The sequence below is a fragment of the Mastacembelus armatus genome, chromosome 20 (genome assembly GCF_900324485.2).
Source record: "Mastacembelus armatus chromosome 20, fMasArm1.2, whole genome shotgun sequence".
In the NCBI taxonomy this organism is placed as follows: domain Eukaryota; kingdom Metazoa; phylum Chordata; class Actinopteri; order Synbranchiformes; family Mastacembelidae; genus Mastacembelus; species Mastacembelus armatus.
In genome coordinates, this window is record NC_046652.1 from 1,019,874 (window position 1) to 1,043,789 (window position 23,916).

At 43.1% G+C, this 23,916-nt stretch overlaps 1 protein-coding gene across 1 annotated transcript in view; it reads right to left on the reverse strand.

Moving 5' to 3' along the window:
• Positions 1 to 23,916, reverse strand: part of LOC113121952 (NACHT, LRR and PYD domains-containing protein 12-like) — a 36,048-nt gene that overhangs the window by 6,032 nt on the left and 6,100 nt on the right. The window contains exons 2-12 of the mRNA XM_026292845.1: positions 18,479 to 18,566; positions 17,792 to 18,357; positions 15,435 to 15,550; positions 14,413 to 14,632; positions 13,922 to 13,957; positions 13,616 to 13,777; positions 12,187 to 12,291; positions 11,885 to 11,946; positions 11,319 to 11,712; positions 9,936 to 10,742; positions 4,335 to 4,511 (exon numbers count right to left, since the gene is read on the reverse strand). Coding sequence (XP_026148630.1) covers positions 4,335 to 4,511; positions 9,936 to 10,742; positions 11,319 to 11,712; positions 11,885 to 11,946; positions 12,187 to 12,291; positions 13,616 to 13,746 — 1,676 coding nt within the window. The 5' untranslated portion in view covers positions 13,747 to 13,777; positions 13,922 to 13,957; positions 14,413 to 14,632; ... (1 more) ...; positions 17,792 to 18,357; positions 18,479 to 18,566. The remainder of the gene's footprint in view (positions 1 to 4,334; positions 4,512 to 9,935; positions 10,743 to 11,318; positions 11,713 to 11,884; positions 11,947 to 12,186; positions 12,292 to 13,615; positions 13,778 to 13,921; positions 13,958 to 14,412; positions 14,633 to 15,434; positions 15,551 to 17,791; positions 18,358 to 18,478; positions 18,567 to 23,916) is intronic.

A 23,916-nucleotide genomic window follows, 5' to 3' on the forward strand; every position in this document is an offset into this window, starting at 1 on the left:
TTGATTAATCCCTGAAGGGAAATGTAGAATGATAATAATGAAGAAGAACAATATGAGAAGAGTCAAAATAATAGTAATAATAGTCTGACTATATCATGATATTATTGTCAGCACATGGGAAGAGAAGCTGCTTTCCAGCCAACAGCAGAATCAATCTAGTTGATGGCTCATACTGTCACTGTGCAGCTTTAAAGTTTCCTGCTTAAAGTTTGTTGACACAGTTCCAAAGTGCAGCAAAACAATGCATTGAATTGTTCCTCCTTATTCTATCTGAGCCAAGGAAGCTCCCCCAGGCTCTCCTGTCTCCTGTCTCTTCCCTCTCTGCATCTTCTTCTCTGGCTTTATTGGCTGCAGCCTCAGCACAGCACAGAGGTAAAGCAGCAGCAGCAGCAGCTCAGACACTAAACACAGCTCAACCACCTGGACACATGATTTCATCTGTGTGTCTCTGTGCTCCACATGTGCTTTCATTTCTATGGGATCAACTTTATAGAGACACTGTGGATTTGTGTAATGGATGCAGGCTGACTCAGAGGTAAGTGAAGTAACTTAGACGTTTTATTAATACAGGGAGCACGCTGGTCAAGGAAATGGAGAGCCTGGTAAGAACAGAAAACACAGGGATACATAAAACTGGAACAAATGGAAAACCAAGGAAACAGGAATAGGAGAATCGTAGCTTTGTTTCAGCTAGCGGGAGTAAGGTTCACGTCATGTTTACGAGATCGGACAATACGGGGAATGAGGAGAGTGCTTATATGTGTGGCTGTGGTAATGAGGTGCAGGTGATCGCGGTGAGGACTCAGGTGAAGCGGATTGAAGTAATTGTCTGAGGGGGGAGCCTGACCGAACCGTGACAATTTGCTCTTCACAATGAGATTTGGATTTGGGAACAAACTGGGTGGACAGTGTCAGGACCAAAAGCTGGTGGCTTCAGTTCAGGAATAAAAACTACTCAAAGGTTCTTCACACAGTATCAGGATTTGAGGCCTTGGCAATGACAACAGGCTGAGAGCTGCTTTCTAATGGCCCAGTCCCAATGCACAGACCAGATCTTGTCATTGTGTTGGGACTGATCCCCACTGTGTCATTGGCCACTAAACAGAAGCTTTGGAATCCCATTCATAGATTGTTGACAACTGACTGTGTCATATGTTTTTTCTGAGTTTCATCAAGTGAGAAAAATCAGATAGAAATGCAGAGAAAATCCAACATTATCGTCAGCAAACTGATGCTTATTGTGTGGTTTTTGGGACAAAGCAAGACCCAATGTCCACTACAGGGACGTGTTATTCCCCAAAAAGAAATAGGACTTTGTTTCTCATGTCCCAAAGTCTTCACTTCTATTCCAAAATGGAAATATTCCAACCTTTTTCCTTCTGGCTCTCAGGAGGATGTCAGATATTAGTTTGGTCCAATATTGACATATTGTTGGGCTATGTGGCAGTGCAAGAAGGTGATGCTGTTTCCTGTTAAGAGAATTCACTTTCTGTTGCACCTTTCTATTTTGTCCAGTACTTCTTGCTATTTCCAGACCTAGCAGTCGTTAGCCTATCATTTAGCTTAGCTAGCTAGTAGCATGGCTTCTTCCTCTTTCTCTCTCTCCTGCTCGGTGTGCCACATGTTTAGTTATTCTTCTGCCTCCTTTGGTGATAATGATACTTGTAATAAGTGTAGGGTTCCACTAGCTTTGGTGGCGAGGATCACTGATTTGGAAGTGTGACTATGGACATTTGAACAAAAGCCAGCTAGCCCAGCCCCGTTAGCAGGTTTGGAGCCACCAAGCTCAGGTTCCGTTAATAGTAGTTAGTTAGTTAGTAGTTAATAGTCTGTTAGCTGTTAGGCAGCTCCAGAGCAGCCCAGACAATTATTGGGTGACAGTCGATGGAAACATACTCCTAAGCAGAAGCCTACGGCTCATGACCTGCCTGTTTTTTCCACACACCTGCTGAGAAACCGACTCTGATAATTAGCAATTCCATAATCAGAAACGTGAAGCTAGAAACACCAGTGACCATAATCAAATGTATTCCTGGGGCCAGAGCGGGCGACATCAAATCAAACCTGAAGCTGTTGGCTAAGGCTAATTGTAAATATGGAAAAATTGTTATTCACGTTGGCAGCAATGACACCCGATTACATCAATCGGAGGTCACTAAAATTAATGTTGAGTCGGCGTGTAACTTTGCCAAATTAATGTCAGACTCCGTAGTTTTCTCTGGACCCCTCCCCAATCTGACCAACATGTTGTTGTTCCGTCGCTGGCTGTCTAGGTGGTGTCCAGCAAACGATGTGGGCTTCATAGACAATTGGGCCACTTCCTGGGGAAAACCCGGTCTGGTAGCGAGGGACGGCATCCATCCCACTTTGGATGGTGCTGAGTTTATTAGCCAACCTAAAGTTTGACAATCCAGAGTTCGGACCAGGACACAGAGACTTAGTCCTAAACGCCTCTCTGCAGTTTCCTTAGAGCCGTCACCCCCCTCAAACCACATTAAGACTGTGTCTGCTCCTCGAACATCTAAATCATATAAATCAGAAGTTAACACAAGAGGAGTTATTCATAAAAACCTAATAAAAATTAAGACCACTCCTTTTATTGAGCAGAAAAACAAAACAGTCAGATGTGGATTATTAAACATTAGGTCTCTTTCATCTTAATCTCTGTTAGTAAATGATTTGATAACTGATCACCACATTGACTTACTCTGTCTTACTGAAACCTGGCTGCAGCAGGATGAATATGTCCGTCTAAATGAATCAACCCCCTCAGTCATAAAAATTGTCATGTTCCATGAAGCACAGGTCGAGGTGGAGGAGTAGCTGCAATCTTCCACTCATACTTATTATTAAACTTTCATCCCCAGAACAGTTATAACTTATTTGAGAGCCTAACTCTTAGTGTTTCACATCTGAACTGGAAAACACAAAAACCAGTTCTACTTGTCATTGTGTCATTTAATTCAATATTAGATTCAATTGGTTTCACTCAAAATGTTAACGAGCCCACCCACTGTTTCAATCACACCCTTGATCTTGTTCTGACCTATGGCATCAAAATTGAACATTTAATAGTTTTTCCCCAAAATCCTATTTTGTCAGATCATTCTTTAATAACTTTTGAATTTAAGATGATGGATCATGCAGCATTTGGAAGAAAATTACACCACAGAAGATGTTTATCTGACAATGCTGTTAATAAATTTAAGAAAATGATTCCATCTTTATTTATCTATGCCATGTGCCAACACAGTGGAGGGCGGCTGCCTCAATCTCACTCCATACCAAGTTGATTATGTTGTTGACAGTGCTGTAGCCTCACTGCGTGAAATGCTTGATACTCGCACAAAAGTTAGTTATGGAGTTCCACAAGGTTCTGTGCTAGGACTGATTCTGTTCACCTTATACATGCTTCCTTTAGGCAATGTTATTAGCAAGCACTCTATTAATTACCACTGCTATGCAGATGACACACACACAAACCACTTAACCAGACTTCAGGTGTGTCTTAAAGACCTGGATGGACATAAGGACATAAAGGCCTGGATGACCAGTAACTTTCTACTTTTAAACTCAGCGATAACAGAAGTTATTGTATTTGGGCCTAAAAACCTCAGAAACAGCTTTTCCAACAATATAGCTACTTTAGATGGCATAGCCCTGGCCTCCAGCACTACTGTGAAAAACCTTGGAGTTCTTTTTTGACCAGGACATGTCCTTTAATTCACACAAAACGAATCTCTAGAACTGCCTCCTTTCACTTACGCAATATTGCCAAAATTAGGAACATCCTGTCTCAAAATGATGCAGAAAAACTAGTCCATGCATTTGGTACCTCAAGGCTAGATTACTGTAACTCATTACGATCAGGATGTGCCAGTAACTCCATAAAAAGCCTCCAGTTAATCCAGAAGGCTTCAGCCAGAGTCCTGACGGGAACTAGCAAGAGAGATCATATTTCTCCTAAATTAGCTTCTCTTCATTGGCTCCCTGTAAAATCCAGAATAGAAAATCCTTCTTCGCACATACAAATCCCTTCATGATCAAGCACCTTCATACCTTAAAGACCTCATAGTACCATATTTTCACAATAGAGCACTTCGCTCAGAGTGCAGGTCTACTTGTGGTTCCCAGAGTTCCCAAAAGTAGAATGGGAGTGAACACACATTATTGAAGACAGCTCAGTGAAATGAAGTGAAACTGAAGGGATCATTCTTAGTCTGCTTAGAATAGAAGAACAATGAAAACACTGAATGGAACAACCAACATTCACAGGAGCTTTAGCTGTGGATTCAACATCTAAGATCTACAATAGTAACAATCAGTGAACTGACCTCAGAGTCTCCAGTCTACATTGTGGACTCTGCAGTCCACAACACAGCTGCTGCACTCCCGGATCCTGGAGGTCCCAGTTGTTACTCAGGTCCAGTTCTGTCAGATGGGAGGGGTTGGACTTCATAGCTGACGCCACGACGTCACAGTGAGTCTCTGAGAGTCCACAGCCAGAAAGTCTGTGAGGACACATATATTAGAAAAGCTGTTATTATGACAGAGACAATATATTGAGTCAATATATATTGACCCCTCCTTGAACCGCTACCTTATCGTGGTGGAGGGGTTCGAGTGCCCCATGATCCTAGGAGCTATGTTGTCCGGGGCTACATGCCCCTGGCGGGGTCTCCCAAGGCAAACAGGTACTAGGTGACGGACCAGACTAAGAGCGGTTCAGTGACCCCTTATGAAGCGAAAATCGAGGACCGTGACGTCGCCCGGCATGGCGAAGCCAGTGCCCCACCCTGGAGCCAGGCCTGGGTTTGAGACCCGTTAGCGAGCGCCTGGTGGCTGGGTCTCCCCCCATGGGCCCATCCGGGCAAAGCCCGAAAGAGTGACTTGGGGTCGCCCTTCTGTGGACCCACCACCCGCAGGAGGATCCATAAGGGGCCAGTGCCTAGTGGATCGGGCAGTGGTCGAGGACGGGGACCTCGGCGACCCGATCCCTGGATGCTGAAACTGGCTCTAGGGACGTGGAATGTCACCTCACTGGGGAGGAAGTAGCCTGAGCTCGTGCAGGAGGTTGAGCGATACCGACTAGAGATAGTCGGGCTCACCTCCACGCACAGCCTGGGCTCTGGAACCCAGCTCCTTGAGAGGGGCTGGACTCTCTTCTACTCTGGAGTTGCTCACGGTGAGAGGTGGCCAGCTCAGCCGCCACGTGTTGGAGTTTTCCCCCCAGAGTGAAAGGGTCGTTTCCCTGCGCCTTCGGGTCGGGGATAGGTCTCTCACTGTTGATTCGGCCAGAGTACCCGGCCTTTTTGGAGTCTCTCGGGGGGGTGCTGAAAGGTGCTCCTACCGGGGACTCCATAATTCTGTTGGGGGACTTGAATGCTCACATAGGCAGCAACAGTGAAACAGTGGGGCGTGATTGGGAGGAACGGCCTCCCCGATACGAACCCGAGTGGTGTTCTGTTGTTTGACTTCTGTGCTAGTCACAGTTTGTCCATAACGAACACCATGTTCAAGCATAAGGGTGCACATGGCACCAGAACACCCTAGGCCGGAGGTCAATGATCGACTTTGTAGTCGTGTCATCTGACCTTCGACCGTATGTCTTGGACACTCGGGTGAAGAGAGGGGCAGAGCTGTCAACTGATCACCACCTGGTGGTGAGTTGGATCCGCTGGCGGAGGAGGAAGCGGGACAGACTTGGCAGGCCCAAACGTACTGTGAGGGTCTGTTGGGAATGTTTGGCCGAACCCGCTGTCAGGGGAGTCTTTAACTCACACCTCCGAGAGAGCTTCTACCAGATCCCAGGGGAGGCTGGGGACATTGAGTCCAAATGGGCCATGTTTTCCATCTCCACTGTCGATGCGGCGGCTAGGAGCTGTGGCCGTAAGGTTTCGGGTGCCTGTCATGGCGGCAATCCCCGAACCCGTTGGTGGACACCAGAGGTAAGGGATGCCATCAAGCTGAAGGAGTCCTACCGAGCTTGGTTGGCTTGTGGGACTCCCGAAGCAACTGACAGGTACCGCCAGGCCAAGCGTGCTGCAGCCCAGGCAGTGACGGCGGCAAAAACTCGGGTATGGGAGGAGTTCGGTGAGGCCATGGAGAAAGACTGCCTGTTGGCCCCGAAGAGATTCTGGCAAACCGTCCGGCACCTCAGGAGGGGGACACAGTGCTCTACTAACACTGTTTGCAGTGGAAGTGGGGAGCTGCTGACCTCGACTGGGGATATTGTTGGACGGTGGAAGGAATACTTCGAGGATCTCCTCAATCCCATCAACACGTCTTCCATAAGGGAAGCAGGGGCCGGGGATTCGGAGGCTGATCCATCCATCACCCAAGCCGAAGTGGTTAAGCACCGGGGGTGGATGAGATCCGCATCAAGTACCTCAAGTCTCTGGATGTTGTTGGGCTGTCATGGCTGACACGCCTGTGCAACATCGCGTGGTGGTCGGGGACAGTACCCCTGGATTGGCAGACCGGGGTAGTGGTTCCTCTTTTTATGAAGGGGGACCGGAGGGTGTGTTCCAACTATAGAGGGATCACACTCCTCAGCCTCCCGGGGAAGGTCTATGCCAGGGTGCTGGAGAGGAGGATCCAGCCGGTGGTCGAACCTCGGATCCAGGAGGAACAATGTAAGTATCTCGGGGTCTTGTTCTCATGAGTGAGGGAAGGACGGAGCGCGAGACTGACAGATGGATCGGGGCATCGGCTGCAGTAATGCGGTCGGTGTACCGGTCCTGTTATGACCCTGGGTCATTAGGTATGTGATTTGTTGTGTGTGGGTTGTTTGTTGTTAGATCTCTCCTCCCCAGTTCTTGGTGTGTATGTGTATGTGTGTGAGAGAGAAAGGAGTGTGCGTGGAGTATAGGTGGATTCCCGTGATTGGTCCATTCAAACGGCTGGCTGGTCCATTGGTGTTCCTGGATTGATTGAGCTCTTCCGGGATGACTATAAGAAGCCCACTGACTGCAGTTTGAGAGAGCTATTCTCCCATCTCTGCCACTCCCAAACCAGCATTTGTCGTAGTAACTCAGTGTTAGTTGGAAGCCGCTCGAACATTATTGTTGCCGGACATTATTGTTAGTTATAGTCTTAGTATACTTTGAGTAGGGATGTTTGTGAAATCCCACGCACTGTAAAAATTGAGCACCAATTATTTCTTCATTGTGGATGAAGCCTAGTTATTTTATTTACGTTTTCTCCTGTTTTTTGGTTAGGAGACCAGGGAAGAGAACCTGTATTTTTGTTGGTTTCTTTTGTTAGAATATAGTAGGGCTAGTTTAGCGTTTTTGTTTGTTATTTGTTCTGGGCTTCAATGATTGTTTAAGTTATTTAATCTACGTTATTCGTAAAATAAATGACTTACGTTAAGTGTGATTAGTGTTGCTGGAGTTTATTGAGAGTGGGAGAGTTGTGGAGGAAACTCCACATCGTGTTACGTACCGGTAACCACTAGGCCGGTCGTAACATAGATTTGGGGGCTCGTCCGGGATCATTAAAATCGGCTCTCGATTTACCGGTCAATCTACGTTCCTACTCTTACCTATGGTCATGAACTCTGGGTCATGACCAAAAGAACAAGATCACGGATACAAGCGGCTGAAATGAGCTTCCTCCGCAGGGTGGCCGGGCGCTCCCTTAGAGATAGGGTGAGGAGCTCGGTCACCCGGGAGAAGCTCAGAGTAGAGCCGCTGCTCCTCCACATCGAGAGGAGTCAGTTGAGGTGGCTTGGGCATCTGTTTTGGATGCCTCCTGGGCGCCTCCCTGGGAAGGTGTTCCGGGCATGTCCCACCGGGAGGAGACCCCGGGGAAGACCCAGGACACGCTGGAGGGACTATGTCTCCTGGCTGTCCCCCCGGAAGAGCTGGAGGAAGTGTCCAGGGAGAAGGAAGTCTGGGTATCCCCGATTCGGCTACTGCCCCCGCGACCCGGCCCCCGAATAAGCGGAAGAAGATGGATGGATGGATGGACAATATATTGAGTTGAATCACTTGATGTCAAATAGGGACATGTCCTGTTGTGTCTTCACATCAGTGGTTCAGCTGATCTTCTCTCAGTGGGTTGGACATGAAATAAGAATTCTTCTCACTCTGACACACTGCACACGCTTCATCTTTGTTCTGCTTTCATCTTGGACAGGAAGCAGAGAAAACTGAGTTCCTTTGGAACTTCCACAACAGGCCTGTCCCCGTTTATTCCAATGTTGGACATTTGTTCACATGTGGCAGAAAAACATCAGTGTGTGAAGAGAAACAGAAGAAAAATGTGTCCCATGGAAAAACCATTGGAAAGAAAAAGAAGAACTGTGTTCATTCACTGGACAGATAGAAAAAAACAACAGGAACATCTGCAGCTTTTGGACTGACACCATTTGGAACAGCTCAAGAACATCTGGGACAAAATCCAGCTGCTGTCATTATCACAATAAACAAGAGGAACAATATGGTGATGATCACCCAAGTGAAAAATCAATCTATTGTTTCAGACTTCAATTCTACTTTTAGCAGATAAAGTGTGTTCACACATTTTACCAAGTGTATTTGTGCTTGTGTTGAAACGTAGTAAAAGTACATTTTTGGGGAGTCTACAAAGTACAAGATTAGTCAAAGAGTTACTGAGACAAAAAAAGCAGATTCAAAGTAAGTGTTTGCAAATATTATTGAAATGATATCATTACTTCATTACTCATTTAGCAGATTTCTTCAAAGTGCACTTTACTTTCAACATATTTTAAAGTATATTTAGTGATAGTTTCCAAAAGTCTGTTCATGGTTTGTGTTTTTACTTCAAATTGTGTCATTCTCTTCAAAATATAACACAATGCCTCCATTTAACTTTAGCTATATTTCAGTATACTTATTTAAAGTACACAATGTACGTGTTCCTGGCTGTGGTAAAGTGTACTCTTGGAAGTGGTCTAATTCCTGTGTACAAAGTTTCACTTCAAAATACTCTTTCGCACTGCATATTTACTTCATGTATTTTGGATGTTTGGACAGAATTCTTCTGAGAACTATGCAGAATCCTGAAGATCACTAAAATCCATTTTAGTCCCATAGTGGTGCAGCCAAATAATACTTTGACCTCACTAATAGAAAACACAAACTGTTGTTCCTGTTTATTGTTATTGTTGTTACCTTGAATGACTTGTTTTGTTCCAAAGCCCTTAAATGGCTGGATTTAATAGTGTTAGAGTTCAAATCAATATTTGTTGGACTGACGTGTTTTGGACTTTGTGTAGGAGTTCAGATTATTTTCAATCATTTTAGAACGTCTTCAAAGTGCACTGGGCTTTTCAAAGTAAGAGCATTTGAGAACATGCTAACAGGAAGTAGTGCTTTTAGTCCAACATCATTTGACTGGAATCTAAGTAAAGTATCTACATTTCAGACTCAGTGTTTGGAGAATCCATTCAGAGGGCATTGTTGGTGTATTTATTAAACACACAATGATGCTTATAGTGTACTTATATTTACTAGGAATATCAATCCAATATCATTGTGTCTTTTAATGCAATATGTTCAACTTGGTTGCAATTTAACACAAAGTCAGTGGCTCATTTTCACAACAAATACTGAAATACTTTGAAAAATGTACTTTGCATACTTTTTTCACATTTCAAACCTCATTCTATTGTATAGTACAATAGTTAAAATGAGTTCAGAGTATATTTCAAGTACATTTACTTTGGCTCAAAGTCTATCAGTTTAATGTCATTTCAACAAGTAAACTTCAAACGTTTTATGTATATTTTAATAGTAGTATTTTGGGCAGCAGAAGTACCCAATAATATGTGAAAAATATGTTTTTCATGTACTAAAGCAGATTTATAGTGCAGCTTCCAGCAAATTCATTTTAACACAACTTCAAGTATTTCAAAGTATTTATATACAAAAACATATATTTTTTCACTTGGGTACATCTGGACTTACTCAGCCTTTCTGCAGTTCCTCACAGCTGGAATCAGTCTCAGTCGTCCCTGGTCTGATGTGTTGTACTTCTTCAGGTCCAACTCATCCAGAACCTCCTCTGACATCTGCAGCATGTAGGCCAGAGCTGAGCACTGGATCTCAGAGAGTCTCTTCTCTGATCTGTTCCCTGACTTCAGGAACTCTTGGATCTCCTGATGGACTGAGTGGTCATTCAGCTCCATCAGACAGTGGAAGATGTTGATGCTTCTGTCAGGAGAGATATCATCTTTGTTCATCTTCTTCAGGCTGTTGATGGCTCTCTGGATGGTTTCTGGACTGATCTCTGTCTGACCCAGCAGGCCTCCTAAGACTCTCTGGTTGGACTCCAGACAGAGGCCATGAAGGAAACGGACAAACAGGTCCAGGTGGCCACTTTTACTTTCTAGGGATTTCTCCATGACTCTTCTCAGTAACATACTCAGAGAAGACCTTTTGTACTTTTCCCCCAGGAACGTTTTTAGTACCTCTGTCTTCCTGTCGGTGAAACAGTGGACCATATAGACTGCAGCCAGAAACTCCTGAACACTCAGATGAACAAAGCAGTAGACTGATTTCTGGAAGATCACACCGTCTGTTTTGAAGATCTCTGTACAGACTCCTGAGTACACTGAGGCCTCTGGGACATGCAGACCACACTGCTCCAGGTCTTCTTGGTAGAACATGATGTTTCCTTCCTCCAGATGTTCAAACGCCAGCCTCCCCAGCTTCAGAAGAACTTCCCTGTCAGCCTCCATCGTCTCATGTCCCTCATGGTACTTGTGCTTCTTCCTGTTTGTCTGAACCAGCAGGAAGTGTGAGTACAGGTCAGTCAGGGACTTGGGCAGCTCTCCTCTCTGCTCTGTGGTCAACATGTGCTCCAGAACTGTAGCAGTGATCCAGCAGAAGACCGGGATTTGACACATGATGTGGAGGCTCCTGGATGCCTTGATGTGTGAAATGATTCTGCTGGACAGCTCTTCATCCCTGGACCTCCTCCTGAAGTACTTGTCCTTCTGGGCATCAGTGAAGCCTCGGACTTCTGTCAGCCTGTCCACACATGTAGGAGGGATCTGATTGGCCGCCGCAGGACGAGAAGTTATCCAGACCAGAGCCGAGGGAAGCAGATTCCCCTGGATGAGGTTTGTCAGCAGCTCGGTGACTGAGGCCTCCTGTGTGACATCAGACACCACCTTCCTGTTGTTGAAATCCAGTGAAGGTCTGCTTTCATCCAGGCCATCAAAGATGAACAGAACTTTACAGACAGCCAGCTGCTCTGCTGTGACCTTCTGTAATGTTGGATGGAAAACATGGAGCAGCCTGAGAAGACTGATCTGCTCATCTTTGATCAGGTTCAGCTCTCTGAACGCAAGCAGGACCAGCAGACTGACGTCTTGGTTTTCTGAGCCCTCTGCCCAGTCCAGACTGAACTTCTGCACTGAGAAGGTCTTTCCAACACCAGCGACGCCGTTGGTCAGAACCACTCTGATGGGTCTCTGCTGGTCAGGGGAGGCTTTAAAAATCTCGTGGCACTTGATTGGAGTGTCATGGAGGGTCTCCATCTTGGAGGTAGTCTCCAGCTGTCTGACCTCATGTTGGGTATTAACCTCTTCACTCAGTCCCTCTGTGATGTAGAGCTCAGTGTAGATCCTATTGAGGAGGGTTCCACTTCCTGTTGGATCAGGTCCTTCAGTCACACATTCACATCTCATCCTCAGACTGGTCTTATGTTGATCTAAAACCTTCTGCAGACCAGAGACCACTGGAAAACAAGAAACACTGAGACTAGAGAAAGAATCTGAGGGCAGAAAAGGTTTTTGTGATGTTTCTAATCATCTTAAATGTCGATACTGTGTGAGAGAACAACCACAGGATGAAACAAGACATCCTGTTTTCAGAGAGCAGGACATCAGCAGACAGATGGACAGTCTTACTTTGGACAGTGCTGCTCTGACAGGACCAGAGCTCCTCCACAGTAATTCCACTGTTCTTCTCTCTGTGAAGACATGTGTGTAGAAGTCAAGGGTCACAGGTTGTCATTTGTGTTTTGTGGACCTGCATAAGTCCATCCAGGTCTGTAGTTGGACACATACAGTCGCCTGGAACACCTCCAGCTGTAGGAGGTGTTTGTGTGAACACAGAGTTTTTGGACTCTGGTCCCTGGTATCTACCTGATTCCTTCAAATCTGTCTAAGAGTTGAAACATCTTCACTTTACAATAGAAACAGACTCTTACTGCGGGTCAGAAGGTCCAGGTTCAGGACTGAAGAAAATAGGAAAATCTTTAGACTGGTCACGCTTCATAGACAGACAGCTGGATCGTAGAGAACCTGGTCTCTGTCTGCAGAAAGGACAAATATTTGACATGTATCAATACCTGTAAGGGCAGATGTCAGATGTAACACGGCCTGTGATCAGGATCTGATCATGACGTCATACTGTCTAAAACAAAGTCAGTGGATCAGAGACCTCTTCAGTCCTCTAGTCCACTATTTGTTATTTGATATATGAGACAATAAAGATGATTGTGGTCGTTATGCTGAATGGATCAAAGTCCTGTTTTGACCCTTATTCCAGCTGCTGTTTCAGTCTTTCAAGTGAAATGTAAAGTGCAAACCATGCTCTTACTTTGAAAGGAAAGAAACCCAGATTTGTCATCAATGCACATTCAGCTGGTCCAAATGTTCCTATATTAAAGTGATAAGAAAATCTGTGTTGGAGTCTTTTTGCTATTTCAAAGTCAGGGGATGCAAACTTTTTCTTTTTGGCCTGATGAACATTGGTCTCTGAACTGAACTGATAAAGCTCTTTGCTGCTTTGGAACAAGTTCATTTGGTATCATTTGAATGATTCACCATCACAGGAAGCTCTGGCCTTTACTTATTTTTTTCATATTGAGGTTCCCACTGGGCTTAGGGGGAACAGCCCCTTAACATGTTCAGTGTTTGATGCTGTGGCTGTGCTTCCTCCAGTCCCACAGTTTTAGAGAAACTGGCTCCCAGTATTTTCTCCTGGCCATGAATGTTCCAAACCCTCCTCCTCTCTTCTTCTGCTGTCCTCACTTCTGAATCCTTCTTCTTCAGGGTCTGTGGGGGCTTTCTTTAGTTTGCACATTGACTTTATTCATTATTTCCACCTTTCTTTTTTCAAAAACTATTCCAACTGATCCAACATGTTTCATGGAAAACAACATTTCAAACCAGTTGGATGTTAACTCTGTTCAAAAAGACAAATATTAAATAGCATGTTAACTTAGGACAACAAGAACCTGTGTCATTATTCTGCATGGTTTTCTCTTTATTTACTAGGAACTTGATCTTTGTTTCAAACTACAGATATCTGGTTGGAAATGGTCGTTCATCTGCTGTCAGTGCTTCATTGGGGGACACAGAATCCTAAATCCATAGTTTGGAGAGCAACAGCTGGTCAACAAACAAATGCATCTGTGCAGCAAACCTCAGTGGAGCCACAGCTACTAGCTGTACAGTTTTCCACAGACCACCTTTAAAGCTCCACAGGTTTTGCTGAGTCTCTTATCATGGTCTGCTATTTATTCATTTCAATATACCCGCAGACACTTTAAAGTCATAGACTGTTCCAGGTCTTCATGACTAACACCACAACTCAGTAGTCCACACTTAGTAGAGTATACGACAGGACCTTACTTAGGGTCTGAGAGTCTAGATTCCAGACTGAAGCCTGGAGGAAGATCTTTGGACCAGTCTCTCTTCATGGATAGACAGCTGGATCCTGCAGACCCTGGTCTGTCCTCCTCTTCCCTCCCACAAAGACTCATCTTCTAGGGTCTGAGAGGGAATCCAGGGACCCTGGAGACCAGAGGAACAAACCAAGTCAGTTGTCCCGCTGTAACGGCAGCAGCTTCTTATTGATTGGACATTAGTTTGATTCAACAACAACAACATTCATCAATGAGATGGATCAATATGTGCAGGTGTCATATTAACACTCACCCTGCTTCCCACTTCCTGTTTCCTCCTTCTTCTTCTCTGTGGACAAACAGGAAGTCAACAACATTACAGGAAGTTCTCAGAATGGCTCCCAGCTCACTGACACAGTCCCTGTCTTTATGTTATGGGGATGTTCAGTCCAGAGACCAGCAGTGGATCAGGATGCAAAGAGGCAGGTTCAGTCTGCTGATAACAAACCTGATCCAACCCTGCAGTATTTGTACCAGGGCTGCAAAGACAATGAATGTCAGGTTGTCACATTAGTTTGGATCTAAAACACAATTAGTTCAACTAACAAAGAATCAGATATTTAGTGTGTTTCCATCGACTCCTCATATGTCTCAACAATGACAGTGACAGTGGAGGATTTGGGCCCTTTTTCAAACACATGCATAGATTCTACTGACTGACAACCTACCAAAGACATGTCTCTATTCTATTGCGGTCAATTGAATTATTCTAAGACTTCATTCCTTTCAAAGCTGACCACTGACCTTCAGCTGTAACAAGAACAGATGTGTAGGTGAATTTGCTGTTTGACAGTTTCACTTTGTTGACAGAAAAGTTGACTTGATGAAGCTGCTTCTACTGTCTGTGGTCCAGGCCTAAGTCTGAGTCAAAGACAGTGGCTCCTCTGTCATGAATGAAGTGAAGCCTGATGAGCCTCCTTGTTGTCTGGTCCCTGACTCTCCTGTTGAAGCTTCAGGACAAACCCTGCAGTAACAACATTAGTGTTTATCTGAGACTGTCAGTGAGGGTTAGAGCCTCAGTGTCAGACTGAAGACGCTCCTGGTCCTGGAATGAAGTTAGACCAGCGTGTTTAGGTCAGTCCCAGCCAAACACACATTAACCAACAGCCACAGACACACACAGATGTGAGGGCACATACTTGATGACTGTCATTTCAAATTGCTGTATGACTTGGCAATGAGGCAGTCATGTCGTTTGGAATATTTTACTGTAGGTGTGCTGGACCTTTAAGGCTGATTTTTGGGCCCACCAACCAGAACCTGACCCCCCAAGAAGGTCTGACATAATATTTTTAGATTATTACATAAAAACAACAATAACAACAACAACAATAACATGTTTTGTGTCAGAGTTCTCACCTCTACAAAATGACTGAAAAGAAACAAAACAGATCAAACCTTTAAATCCAGATCCAGCTGTGTCAGAGTTACTGACGTCACTGACATCACAAGACACTGACAGGCCAGAGACCACCCTCACCCCTTTAAATCCAGATCCAGCTGTGTCAGAGTTACTGACATCACTGACATCACAAGACACCGACAGATCAGAGACCACCCTCACCCTTTTAAATCCAGATCCAGATGTGTCAGAGTTACTGACATCACTGACATCACAAGACACTGACAGACCAGAGACCACCCTCACCCCTTTTAAATCCAGATCCAGATGTGTCAGAGTTACACTTTCACTTTCTATCAGGCTGATAAATCACATGACTCTTATAAAGTCTGTACAGTAAACATAAAATTGGATCAGTACTCACAGGTCTCCAGGTGTCCTCTGTCCTCTTCCAATGTTTTCTGATCAAACAGCTGCAGCCTCTGTGCTTTGATTGGTTACTCACGGTGGCCCCGCCCCTTTCCATTTACTGGAAATCACCTGTGTGATTCAGGAGGTGTGAACAAGTGAGAAGAGTACGAGGAAACAGTTTAGGCTGAGGACACACCTTTGTTCAGAAGACAATCAAGACACACACACACACACACACAGATGCAGCTTTTTCTTTACATTTCCTACCAGGATCCCAACATTATATACAGAGAACATGTTTAACAAAAACCACAGTTATGTTTCATATTTAACTGGTTAGAAAAGGCTCTAGTGTCCAAATATAATTGGCCACATGTAGAAAGTCTATGGAATCAATCAAGCCAAGCTTTGCATAAATGAATGCACTTTAAACATGGTCAAAGACTGACAACACAGTTGTTTTCTTTCTAACTGATAAAAAGACCACAGCAGAAACAATCACCATCTGTCACAGGCCAATGTTGCATATAATGACATAAGCACAGGTTCTCATATATGTGACAGACAGAGTTGGGACTAGAGATCACACTCTACACTGCTTTGTTTGGCTAAAATGAGGTTTATTCTCCAAAGTTCAGCTTCACAAAATATCACATAGAAAGTGTCTATTTATTGAATGTCATTCAAATGTGTTTATCTGTGTGTATTAGGAGCCCAGAGTCCATAGAGCTGCAGCTGGACACTGTCTAATAATCAGGGCTGGATTAACCAGGGGCCTGAGAGCTCAGGGGCCCTTGGGCCTGTGTCTCTGTATGAAGGGACATCAGACTAGTTTGAAAGTCACAGAGCTCAGGTCAAAACCACAAAAGATGCAAAACAACAATAAACAGATGAACAATGACACAAAAAGATACAAAATAAGTTCAGGGAGAAGAAAAATGACATAAAACCACAATGTTGTGTCTCCATCTAGTGGCTGAAACTAAATACAGCACTTGGTCAGGTATTTGAGGTATTTGTACTTTACCTGAGTATTCATATTTACTGCTACTTCACATCAGGACATTTCAGAGATGAACCTGTACTTTTTACTGCACTGCATTTATCTGATCATAGTAGTTGGCGTAGTCCCTATGCCATTCTGCATAATGACTACTTTTACTACTTCAAATCTATTTGAATGCAGATACTTGTGTACTTTTACTGAATTCAAATTTTGAAGGCAGGACTTAAACTTGTAGGAGAGTATTTTTACAATTAGTCAAAGTATTTCTACTCAAGGAATGTGAGAACTCATAACATTGAATCATATCACATATGAAGCTGTTCCACTGCAACTCTCCCAAACCTTTCTGACATACTGTGTACTGTGTGGATATTGTGTGGAAATAAACTGAACTCAATGTGAAACCTGCTAAATCATGAATTGTCACTAGAAAAGTCCTTTAAAAACTATTCCTGCTAAAGTCTCTATTTTATCTTTGAAACTCAGTCTTTGTTGGAATCAGGGATTTTCTTTCAAAAAACAGAGTTGATGTATATTTAATAATTCCACTGAAAGTGAATCTTCCATATTGAATTATTATTATGCATTATGAGTTCTGAGTGTCTGTGCATCTATGCCACTATACAAAATCTAATATAGTGAATAAACAAAAGCACCAGTGTTGTTTTACATCACTTTTCAGCAGAAGTCACTGTAGATTTAAAGACAGAGGTGGAACAGTTTCAATGAAATCAAACAACCTTTTTATTATTTTATATTTAGTATTATATTTGTCTTTCAAATGTAGTGGAGTCAAAATAATACGTTTCCCTAAAAAATGCTACTCAAGTAAAGTACACGCTCTCAAAAACTGTACTTAAACACAGTACTCAGGTGCATTTACTTCATTACTGTCCACCTATGCTGAGGACCAGCAGCATTAAAGGCTCAGGGTATGAACTCCCTTGTGACAGCCACATGTCTGTTGTTGTTTCCTTCATCTATAGTGTCCATGACGTCCTCAGGACTGCACACAAAACGCTCAGTGCAGCCCTGAGGACACACAGACATCACAAGGACACCCTGTGTCCAACAGCCCCAGTACAGCTTTACAGAGAGAGAAGTCTTAGCAGGTCATCACACACTGCATCATGAAATTTATCAATGTGTCTTTTTCCTGTTACTTCATTTTCTTAGTATTTTTGAAATAATCGTCCTGTATCTAATGATCTAAAAACAATAGTCAGGTATAATATGAAACATAAAAAAATAATGTTTGTAAATTGCAGCTGGTTGAAGTTGAGACTGTAGGACTGTGGAACAAAAACAGAAGTGCAGCTACAAATATTTTTAAAACTAGTTCTAAAATGATCCACATGTCTCACCTTGACATAGGGCACTCTGTTTTTGTCCTCATGAACAGAAAGGTTGGTCTTTGATACTGCAAAAAGTCCAACTAAAGATTAGATGGGAGTTAATCATGATGTTTGCGTTAGTGTTTCAACAAGCCATAAGAAAACATTACATACCATCCAACAGGTCCCTGATTTTGTCCATATATATTTCAAGGTATGAAACCTGTGAACTCAAATTCCCTAATGAAACCCAACCAATACTGTGACATGGACCTGTTGTCATTTAAAAGCCAATGAGGGCCAGATGAAGACAGAACACATACTTTGATATGAAACTCTAAGTTTTCATGTATGGAATAAATGTAGTTGAAGATCTTGTACAATTCTGGGAATTATTCCCATCATGTCTGCATCGTGAAGTTTCCCCTTCATGAGAAAATGATGAAAACAAAATGAGTAGAGCAGCAAAAATCTGAAGCAATGTAGTTATTTGTAGTGGAAATGACAACAGCTTTAAGTTGCCTCCATTGTGTGTGTTTTGCCAGAGGATGTCTGGCCATAAGCAAATATTGTTCCGTTGTATCCCTCCAGAACATCTGTGGACACCAAGACAAGAACCAATGAAATAAGACTTTTAGTATGAAGGTCTGGGCTTATACTTCCTAAGTTTTAATGTGTGAGCTACTGAAGCTGCATCTGTTCTGTTGGATAACTCACCTCTGACAATCCTCTGAGCCACAGCATTGTAGAACTGCACCTGAGTCGTGCTGGACTGGAACACTCGGTCAAAGTGATATGGTTTACCCTGTGAAGAGGAGGAAGTTGGGATAAGTACGTAGCAGTAACACACACCATCAAGAACGTCCACATGGCCACAGCCCTCATTAGTCCACTGCATGTGAGCAATTCAAATAGACAGGTGGGATGTTGAGTTTTGTTGACTGGTACAATTACTAACCAAACGCGCAGGTTTTCTAACATGTCACTTTGGAATCAGATTCATCTAATTAATCCCATCTTGACTCCAGATTTCAGTCCAATGCATAAATGTTTAAACTCATATTTTCTGATTCCAAAGATAAATTACTCAAAGATGGAAACTTGAATCAATGGGAGTGTAATATTTCCGTTTTTATCTTCTTCACAGGCAGGTTCTCTTGCTGTGCCACCTCAGCGACTCTATCAAAGAGGATTTAATACCAGAGGACGTTACATTTCAAGTCAAATCCATCAACATAATGAAGGTCCAGTGCATTCAGGAAGGATTCAGACCCCCTTCACTTTTTTCAGTGTTGTTATGTTGCAGCCTGATCCCACATTGGTTTCTCATTCATCTACACTCAGGCCACATCAGGACGAAGTCAGAACATTAGAAGAGTATTTACTGAGTTTCACTGAATGAAAACAGGAACAAGTTTATCTGCTGAGCCACACACTCACTGAGATCTGTACACAGTCCTCCCCCTGGAACTTAGGGATGTACTTGTCCCCCTGGGCCACCAACGAGCTGTTCAGCGGTCTGAAACCACACACCACCTTAATAGTACACTCGGCCGGGTCCACCATGGATGGATGAGGGGGTCCGGCTCCAAACTAAGCCGGCAGATGGCAACAGCAAAACGGGGGTAGGGTTTATCTAGGGCACTAGTCTGATAGACCCAAAAACATGAGATGATGGCTGGATATAGATGGATAGATAGATAGATACAGACAGACAGACAGAGACCGGTAAGAAGAAAACTAATGTTGGTTGACTAGACTTTACTTTTATCACAACAGAATTCACAATCCATGTGACTGGGGAGGGACTTAAAAAGACTAGTCTACATGTGATATGAACAGAAGGGTCACATGGGATTTTAAGATCTGAGAAACGTGATTATTGATCTTTTGTGTGTCTTTGTGTCTCTTTGCTTGTTGTAACTCCAGATGAGGCACAGATTTACAGCTGCTTTAGCAGAAGGAGCTTTAATTTGATTTTCTTAGTTGTTGTGTTTCATGGAAAGACTCATGAGCTCATGAAACAATTGATTATTCTGGAAATCAGCAGAGCAGCAAAGGTTTTGTGTGGATGTGAACCTGCTGCACAACTGGAGACCAGAGCTTCACATTTGAAGGCAAACTGCCATATACTGCCAATGTAATGTAGACTAGCCTATGTATCTGGATTTGATCACCTGCCTTTATTCCACAAATCATCTGGAGCTTCATTAGCACATTGAAAACATTATAGTGGCTGTTTGTGCTGTGTGTGGCGCCACCGTGTGGACAGTCAGTAACAGTTACACCAAGCTGAGAAAAGTCCAACCTCTTGTTTTCATTGGGACCAGTTACTGATTGATTTGTAGGCTTTGATCAAATTCATATGTGGAGATGATGATTGATGTGACTGAGTTTGGACAAAGTACAAATATCCAAGAATCTTATATTTACACTAAAAGTACTTTATTAGGCCACACATACAGTATATAATACTCCTAATATTTGGATGGTGGACTACATGGTCTGTGAATCTTTCAGTCTTTGGATTTTCTGTCCAACAGCAGATATTAAAAAAATAAAAAACACTGGTTATTTGATTTTTGTTTTAAAATCCCAAAGTTAAAAAAATTGAAATACAGCCCTTGTTCCGTTTTTATCTCTTTGTTATTGTGTGTTTTGTTTTGTTACATAGAGAAAGAAAATCAAAGCAGTTGTTAAATTTCATTGATCCCCTTTAGACCCATGAAAAAAAGAAATGGCTTGTATTTCAATATTAGTTTTTGTCGACCAGAGCAATACGCCATTTTTCAAAACAATAAAAAAAAAAAAATAGAGTAATAATAATGAATAATAAAATTAAATGTGTAGAAAAATGAATAGCACTTCCATTAACTTCACACCTGAACTAAGGCTGATGATAGCCAATGAGGACCCAGTAGCAGGACTAGCTGCGTTGTGGACTCTACTTCAAATGACTTTTCTTTACCTGAAAGTTGCGACAGAGATTTTCCACAGTCATGTCTTCCTCCCTAAGACACACTCTTTGATTGTTTCCACTTTTTCTGTGTCATGTTGAGATAAAAAGGGAAACGCTCTGCTGACATTTCTAAGATGATAAAAAGCTGTTTGACTGCTTTTCTTTCTATGAGACCAAACTTCAATCAGTCTATAATAACACCCAGACTGGAGACCCCTGTTTTTACTGCTGGACTCAGATTTCTCATTTTACTACTTATCATTTCTCGCTTTAGTTCAGGGCCCAGAAGGAAAATTTCACTTTTGTCTTTGTTTAACTTTAACTCAGAGCCCTGATTCCCTGTGGTGCTGGAGTGCTTCCTGGTTCTGAAGAGTGCAGAAGCTCTTCTGCTTGCTCCTGCTTCTGCCAGTTTTACTTTGCTTTTATTCCTTTTTACTTCATTTATTCTTACCCAATGATTTTATAATACACTTTTTAACATTATTTTACCCCTTTTTTAACTGGACTTGGAATTTTAGTGAGGACTTTATTTTTACTTTTATTTTTGATCAACCATGCCTCCCTTCTCTGAGGACGATCACAGCAAACGCCTACAGAAAATCACTATGCTGGAAACTAAAGTGCAAAGGTTAGAGATGTACGTGGAGATAAATGGACTATCTGGGAAAGAGGACAGCCCGTCAGAGGACTCTACCACTCTACCATAGTAGCAGACAGGAGCATGCTAGTATACAGATAACTAGCATTAACAAGACCGAGCAACAGGACAGTTGTGTCCCGGTAAATAAAACTACTGGTATCAGTCCTCCCTAGAACCCTCTTGGAGCAAAGCCAAAGACTAAATCACTTCCCTCTGACATGAGAGGACAAGCAACAGGCAGAACTCAGCGCCAAGAGATCTGTGATGCGACAGACTGGCCAGCATTATCATCCTCCTCAACAAATCCCTCTGATCAAAATCCAAAGCTGAGCTGAGTCTTTTATGTCCTGACTTTCGTCCAGGGCCAAGGAATATAATGGAAATGACTCTGCTTTTTTCTTTAGCTTGCTAAGTCTGCGTCCATTAGTCCAACACGGCGGGTCCCTGTGATAAGCTCATTTTTCCAAATGAGTTTTTGCTCTCAGGACATAATAGACCTGCTGTCTCTGCCATGGACTCTCTGAGAAACTCCCCTTCGTAGAAAGCTTGTGCAGAGGAAAGCACAGCCATGGATAACAGCTAAAGGGAAAAGGACCAATCAAACTCCTATGGAACCAACTGTACAGCTACAAAATAGATTCGCTCCACTACTGCAGGACCCTGGATCTTCATCTGATCACTTGGACAATCCTCCACATCCACAGAGAGAAGTAAGGTCTGAAAGCACATCAGAAGACAGAAAGCTAAGAAGAAAGCTAACAGGGCCTCAGACTCTGATTGTGGGCGACTTGGCCATAAAAGATTTGAGACGGATGTGCAGTAACAACACAGAAGTGCTGTATTTTCCAAAAGATATGGTCTCTGACACTACTGACAAAATCCTGAGCATTGTTGCAGAAAATCCAACTGTGAAAAACCTCATACTACACACAGGGGCAAGTGATATTGTGAAGCAGCAGTCCAAAATCCTCAAAAAGAACTTGATCTGCTAAACACAGTAAGGTCGCTAAATGCAGAAGTTTTTATCAGTGGACCTCTACCACCAGTCAGAGGAGGAACTGAGAAATTCAGCAGGTTACTAGCACTGAACACATGGCTTTCAACTGCATGTGATGTCCACTCAGTACATTTTATTGACAATTTTAGCCATTTCTCGCATCTTATCAGGCATCTTTTTAAGGGAGATGGATTGTCCCTAAATAAATCGGGAGTAAAAGCTTTCACCTCCAAACTATTTTTTCTTCCTGCGCCACAATCTTCCCTCTGGCAAGGACAAGATACGGGAATCTAAACAAAACGAAGAAACATCAAAACATCCAAAGCCAACACTCTCCCCCGAACGCTCTAACATGGAGACAAGTCAGAGCAAAGATGAGGAGGCCACACCCCCTCCACTAGCAGACACTGTCTGTGAGGATTCACTTCCCACAACCCCGCAAACCCTACCTAGTCCACCATCTTCCCGGGGCATCCCATTCCCCATCACCAAGAACCTCACCAACCTGATGAAGCACATCACTACTGGGCCCAAACTGACCTCCTCCCCCAGTGTCATTTTCACACCCAGAAGCCCCTCAAAGCAGCATGCCCCACCAATTCCTCAGCAAGCTCTGCTGCAATCATCACAATTGCAGCATCCACCAACCCCTCCTCCACGCCATCACCAAAATCATTCTGTCTCCACAGCCTGATAACAGCACAGGAAGCTCTAACTGATATGTGCTGGGTCCAGGCTGCAATACTGTTAGTCATGGCTCTCTCCAGGAAAAGCAGGGGCCCAATATGCAAATAGCTGTTTCAATCCCAGTTTTGAAAGGTAACAGAAAAAGTTTGGTAAATCTACAGAAAAACAAGATTTACCCAATGCATTCTGCAAATTTATGTATCCCTTGCCAACCACAGTATGTCCCAGAACATGGGGAAAACAATGTTTTTAACACACTAAATTTAGCTCTTTTAAATGTCAGGTCTTTGGTAGGCAAATCATTTTTAATCAATGATTTTATTATTAAGCACAAGCTTGATTTTATGTTTTTAACCGAAACATGGTTAGGACAAGATAATAATGCTGCAGTTCTTATTGAATCAACCCTTCCAAATTTCAGTTTCATGAGTGAAACGAGAATACATAAGAAAGGAGGTGGAGTTGCTATTTTATTTAGTGATAACCTCAAATGCAAAAACATATCATATGGAAAGTTTGACTCCTTTGAATATGTTGCTCTTCATACCAAATCCTCCTGTTGAGCAACATTTGTTACTATTTATAGACCCCCAAAGTACAATGCACATTTTTTTGACGAGTTTGCTAAATTACTATCTATTGTATGCATTGATTTTGATTGTATTGTTTTAGTGGGTGACTTTAACGTTCATGTTGATAATCTCAATGATGCAAGTGCAAAAGAACTCTTGAACATCCTGGACAACTTTGGGCTTTCTCAGCATGTAACAGATCCAACACACATCAAAGGACACATACTGGATCTAATAATTTCTAAAGGTCTTAATATTTCTGAGGTGGTGGTGACCAATGTTGCTCTTTCTGATCATTAC